Raw genomic sequence first — 6309 nt, 5'->3', positions numbered from 1 at the left:
GAATGAATTGATAAAGACTGTATTAGCAAGTGGCAAATAAGGAACTTTGGGGAGATTAGCATAGAGTTTAACCTGCAGCCATCTGTGGGTTAGGCTTCCTGATGCTGCCCAGGGGAGGGCCGTGGTCCCCGCAAAAGTTATCCTGGGCACAAAATTTAGGACTCAGCTGACTAGTAGAAGCCGAGACCCGTCCCAAGGGAGTAAAATTTAACGGATTCTGCATGAATGTATATTTTAGAAGCAATAGCCTTCATTGTGAAAGTCAATGCCAATGAACTATGTTTATAGAAGCAAAAGAAAACCACCATCAATTTCATCCGGGGACAGGGAGTTTGAAAATGAAATGAGATCTGGCTTCTTACATGTATGGCTTTCCCAGAGTGTGGTAGGAAGGCAAAGAGAGAGAAACAGGCCATCCTTCTGTGTCCTAACAGATAATTCTAGGGGGTCGGGCAATGGATCGTTGCCTACTCCAAGAAGTGAATGCTTTGATTAAACAACTCTGTCCTAGGCTCAACACGTTTGAGTGGTGTGTGTGTGTGTGTGTGTGTGTGTGTGTGTGTGTGTGTGTGTTATTCACCAGTTCCCGGTTAGGCAGCTGCATAGACATTTGCAGGCTGAGATCATGGGCCTCCCATCCTTTATTTGACACATGATCCTGGCAGCACCTTGGTTTCCTCACAGAGTATGGTGCTCGCCAGGATGACAGGGATCTGGGAATCCGGAAAGCAGGACATTCTGGAGGGGATACTGAAGTCTTTTCAAAAGGTGCCTGGCTGCCTCCACATTCATTCCAGGCTACTAGGGGTCTTCTAGCTGTTACAGCAGGGTAGATGAAGACTGCAGTCCAGTTTGTAAAAAATAGCAGTTTTTATATTTCTTTTCTTCCTTTTTATTGCCTAAGGACAAAGCATTGCAAAGTCAAAGTGATTAAAAACTTTACAAACTTACAAAAGCCGGGGGTCTGGGTCCCCACCAGTCTTTCCTTATGCACAGTCACTGTGCGTCTCCTCGCCTTGGGTCAGGAGTCACTTCATGCCATCCGAGCAGAGGCCTGAAGCTCCGGAGAGAAACCACAGGGAACCCGCTGGGACGATTTCACAAACTTCTGTAAGTTCCCCCAGGGCATAGCTCGCACTGGTCTGTGCTTCCAGGTGCGCTCGGTGTTAGTCCTGGGCTGTCTGCTGGACTGTCTGTTACAGGACACCTGTGACGAACCTTCTCGCTAAACACCTGCTGGACTCAGCCTGTTAATCTGCTAATCTGGGGCACAAATAGCAGAGCCTTGGAATATAAAATTTAAAAATTTATTTACTTATTTAGTGATCAGCAGTTTTAATTTGAATTTAGGTTATCTATTTATTTGTTTGAAGTTTATTTTGAGAGAGGGAGAGAGAGAGGGAGAGAGGGAGAGAGAGAGAACCCCAAGCAGGCTCCGCACTGTCAGTGAGGAGCCCGACGAGGGGCTTGAACTCACAAACCGTGAGATTATGACCTGAGCAGAAATCAGGAGTCAGACACTTAACCGTTGGAGCCACTCAGGCAACCCCCAGGTTACCTGTTTACATATAATTAATTATACAATGCAAGAAAATGCAGGAAAGCCTGACATTAAAAAAGAAGATGACATTTGACAATAACGTAATTGAATATCTTACATTTTACTGTTATAAGTTGTGATCTTATAAAACCAAAACTGTTATAATCTATTCACATTAGAGTCAATGTATAAATACCTACTATCTACTTTTGTTAATATTATTGAATCAAGGCTTTCATGTTAATTGAAAGGTGAATATGAATCTGTAAAGTAATATGAATTCCATTTTACAAAACAGCACTGACTGACCGAAAAAGAAAAAAGAAAAAAGAAAATGAAATAAATGAGCCCCAGATTTAACGCACATGAATGTTCTCGGTTGGCCGGTGTGATGGGACTTTATTTAGAGCCTTGCTGCTTCAGTAAAAATGTCAGAAAGAGGTAGCTTTTATTTAGATCCTAGATGAATACAGTTGGCCAACCTAAATGATTTTACATATGTTGGTTCTAAGTAAAAAAGTTAAAGATAACCCAGGAAAGAAAATGTGTGACTTGTTCAACATTATGATGTGTATATGGGTCCCTGCTCTTCATCGTGGATGGGAGAGAAGAAAGGTCATGCATGTTCTTTACCTTTTAACCCACAGTGACCGCCCTTATTAGGGAACACTGCCCAGCTGGTGTCTTTCCTCCCCGGAAGGAAGGGGAGGGAGGGGAGGAGCAAGGACAAAATGAGAGGGGCCTCTGGTGCTTCAAGGGGTCCTGCCACTGATTTTGATTTATTATTTCTTCTTATTACCCACCATGGATTGAGAGCACTTAGCACATACCGGCACTTGACTTTATCTTTACTTACCTCGAAAGGGCATGATCCCCTCCCCCTCCCCCTCCCCCTCCCCCCCCCCCCCCCCCCCCCCCCCCCCCCCCCCCGTCACAGGCCTGGCGCTGGTTTAATTCCCTTGTTTACTGTTGATTACAAAGCCTTGTTTCTTTTGTTCTGAGGTCTCCACGGACAGGGTGTCTCTTATAATTCACAGTGCTGACTGCGAGCGGACCAGGCCTTCCTAAATTTGGGTTTCCAGAACTTCTGTAGACTGTGGTCCAAAGATGCATGCCTTTAAGGCATGAAATTTGTCACAAGCTTAGCAACAGGGAACGAGGCCCGACCATTTCAAAAAGGTGCATCAGCAAGAGTTGATAGTTGCTCTGAGTCAGCATCACTTCTAGAAATATAATCGGAACGTTGGTCATCATGCAGGATTAAATGCTGGCTTATTTTAATAGCTGACTTCCTTTGGGACAGCCTAACAACTTCGGAGCATTTCGAAACCCTCAATGGGAGCGCACACACGGAGCTCTCAATTCCAGACAAGCGGTTGAGAAAGGAATCCACCGAAGGGTGCCTTTTGTGTTGTTTGCTAGCGCACCCTAGTGGCAGTCTTTGGCGGGCGGTGGTGATTTGCTGAGGTCAGTATTTACCGTCGGCAAGCCCCTCCCCCCCCCCCCCCCCCCCCCCCCCCCGCCCCAGGCTCTGAGGACCGAGCTGCACGGTTCTCCCTCCCGCCCAGCGCGGAAATGAACCTCAGAAACCACTTACTGTTGCAGGAACCCTAGAGAAAGCTATTGGGGGGGGGGGGGGGGGGGAGCGTTGCCTAAAAGAAAAAAAAAACAAAAAACAAAAAACAAAGGCAGCCGAACCAGACCGAAGTGTGGTTGCCCAGAGCCCGTTAGCGATGTTTGGAATTCTCATGTTAAGAAATGGCAGTGGCTGTGGAGATCTTGAGGCCTTGTGGGCTGCCCTGCACCCTGGGTTCGGTCCCACTGACAGGAGCCACAGGCCACAGGGCCTGCCCACGTGCCTTTGGGAGGTATTACTGAGACCGTAAGAGCTCAGACTGGATTCCGTGGGGCTCGATGAGGTTGCAACCACCACTCAGTGGAAAGACTAGTAATCACTCCTCGTGTAACACCTTAATTACCCATACATTGCTAATGTTCAGTTGCCTTAGAAATGGCCGCCTGGGGGCTCCCGGGGGCGGCTCAGTCGGTTAAGCGTCAGACTTCAGCTCAGGTCATGATCTCTCAGTTTGTGAGTCCCAACCCGCATCGGGCTCTGTGCTGACAGCTCGGAGCCTGGAGCCTGCTTCAGACTCTGTGCCTCCCTCTCTCTCTGCCCCTCCCCTGCTCACCCTCTGTCTCTCTCTCTTCCTTAAAAATAAATATTAAGGAAAAAAAAATTTAGAAATGGCTGCCTGCCTGCCTCACTGGGCAACAATGTGTCACAGAGTGAGAGGCAGGCTGATAGCAGCCATGTCATGGAACTTCTTCACTTCTTCAGGAGAGAGCGCTGAGGTTGGAGCCTGTTTTACAAGGCTACTTTTGGTAGGGCCTGTAGGAGGGTGAGAACAAACAGGCTAATTATTTGCAATAAATGACTGGTCCTTTCAACGGAACAGCCGGTCAATGCCATCAGGCAGCTGGCCGATTTGGTTTGATAGATTTCTACCGTGATCCCTACATATAAAATAAAGGGATTGGACTCGCTGGCCTTTTTAGCTCGAGCACGGTGATTCTAATTACTCAGACTGATTGACCTTTTGGATTAGCATCGTGTAAACACCATCCCTCAGTTAGTGTGAAATCACTCCTGCTAGGATCAAAGTCTCAAGGATGCCATTAAGTCTAATTTTACTTCCTCACATCCACTCTGCTCTTACTAAATGCATGTGTTAAGGGGGAAATGGTTCCAAGCCATTTGGGATTATTGATCCTTCATTTTTATTACATTACAAAAATTTTTTTAAGTGTTTATTGTTGAGAGAGAGACAGAGTGTGAGCAGGGGAGGGGCAGAGAGAGGGAGACACAGGATCCGAAGCACGTTCCAGGCTCCGAGCTGTCAGCACAGAGCCCTATGCGGGGCTGGAACTCCTGAACCGCAAGATCATGACCTGAGCCGAAGTCGGACGCTTAACCCACTGAGCCACCGGGGCGTCCCTATTTTTATTACATTTAAAGGAGTTTACGAAAAAAAATTGATGGCTGGGCCTGAGCTGTTGTCCCTCTCGCTCATGTCTTTCATTGTCAAACCAAGGTTGAGAAGAAGTGGACCAAATTGGCCACTGACACGTTTCTGTTGTTGTTGTTTATTTATTTTGAGAGACAGAGTGTGTGCACATGAGCAGGCCAGGGATAGAGAGAGGGGGAGAGAGAGAATCCAGGCAGGCGGCAGGCTGTCAGTGTGGAGCCCAATGCAGGCTCCATCTCACAGACTGTGAGACCATGACCTGAGCTGAAACCAAGAGTCGGACGCTTAGCCAACTGAGCCACCCAGGTGTCCCTGAAAAGTTTTTGTTATGGGTGTTACTGTTAGTGGTCAAGAATCAAAGAAAGTTGGGGCGCCTGGGTGGCTCAGTCAGTTGAGCGTCCGATTCTTCATTTTGGCTCAGGTCATGTTCCCAGAGTGGTGGGATTGAGCCCTCTCAGTCTCTCTCTCCGCTCTCTGCCCTGCTCACACACGTGCTCTCTCTCCCTCTAAAATATATGTGTATGAAAGGAAATTAAGCCACAGGCCAGGCTCCTTTAGGGAAGGCACAAATCTTTTCCTTGCCTGTCACCTCTTGTATACAGCAGGGCTAACAGCTGCGTGTCAGATGGTGATGGGAAGACATCTCTGCCATGTGGACCAGAATATGTTTGTTCTGCAAAGACCATATGCTAGGCCCTGGTTAAAATAACGTTTGGTTGTTTTCAGGGGGAAACGCTGGGATCAATTACCGGGAGTGGTATAAGCCCCTAGTGTGGTTTTGGATCCTTGTTGGCCTTGCCTACTTTGCAGCCGTCCTCAGTATGATCGGAGATTGGCTACGGGTTCTATCCAAAAAGACAAAAGAAGAGGTAGGACTCCTTCCAAATTCTATGAACGTTCCTGAGATCAGATTAGCTCATGTCAAGAATTACCTGTCTCTCTTCTATGGGCACAAGGGCTTCTTAAATAAACGGAGGGCCCCTGTGGCTTCCTCTTTTTGAAGCATTCCCTAAAAGCCAAGGTCAACGGAATAGCAGTTATTTCTGGATCCCTTTTCGGCAGGTGAGAACATCTGGTGACTCACCGGGCCACAGATCCGGGAAAGACTAGTAAACGATGACTGCTTTTTAAAAAGTGAAAAGGGAAAAAGGAAAAAAAAAAAAAAACCCAAACAGCGATTGTCAGCAGGGGTAGGCTGTAGCTGAGGCTGGTGTGCAGACTGGAGGGAGAGGTTTAGAACGTTTTTAAAAAGCTTGAGAAAGATGGCCTGTCCTTCAGGTCTTGGGGTCTATATGGAAATGCAATAAAATACTATGAATCCTTCTTGGTTCCCTGAGACTGAAGTCCTTCAATAGTGGCCAGCCATGAGGAAGCAAACACAAGGGGTCCCTTTCACCATCATCCCCTCTCGGTTATCAGATCTATAGAAACAGACATACCCATGTGTCCAAGGACATGCAGCCTTTACTCATTTACTTTACACATTTACTTTCATGTAAATGTGCGTGAAAACAAAGGCAAGAAAAGACATAAGAGGAAGGTAGATTCTGTGGTTAAAAACAATGTCCATGAAGTTCTTCTAGGAAGAGAGGAAAAGGTAAAGGCAGGCAAGAGAAGAAGAAAGGAGCTAAAGAATGGAAGGGAGATAAGAAAGAAAGAAAAAGAGGAACAGCTTCTTTAAGGGCACCTGCTCACTTCCTAGAAGACAGACATTCTATACAGAAGGCCCCAGGAGAAAGTTAC

General features: G+C 46.8%; 1 protein-coding gene across 3 annotated transcripts in view; it reads left to right on the top strand.

Moving 5' to 3' along the window:
* KCNK10 (potassium two pore domain channel subfamily K member 10) overlaps positions 1-6309 on the top strand; it is a 133368-nt gene that overhangs the window by 119961 nt on the left and 7098 nt on the right. For all 3 annotated transcript variants that reach the window (XM_058739938.1, XM_058739936.1, XM_058739937.1), the window contains exon 6: positions 5293-5435. In XM_058739938.1, the coding sequence (XP_058595921.1) occupies positions 5293-5435 (143 nt within the window). The remainder of the gene's footprint in view (positions 1-5292; positions 5436-6309) is intronic.

This window comes from Neofelis nebulosa, chromosome 7 (genome assembly GCF_028018385.1).
Source record: "Neofelis nebulosa isolate mNeoNeb1 chromosome 7, mNeoNeb1.pri, whole genome shotgun sequence".
NCBI classification, from domain to species: Eukaryota; Metazoa; Chordata; class Mammalia; order Carnivora; family Felidae; genus Neofelis; species Neofelis nebulosa.
Note: the sequence above shows the minus strand (reverse complement) of the source record. Positions and strands in the feature narration are given on the sequence as shown.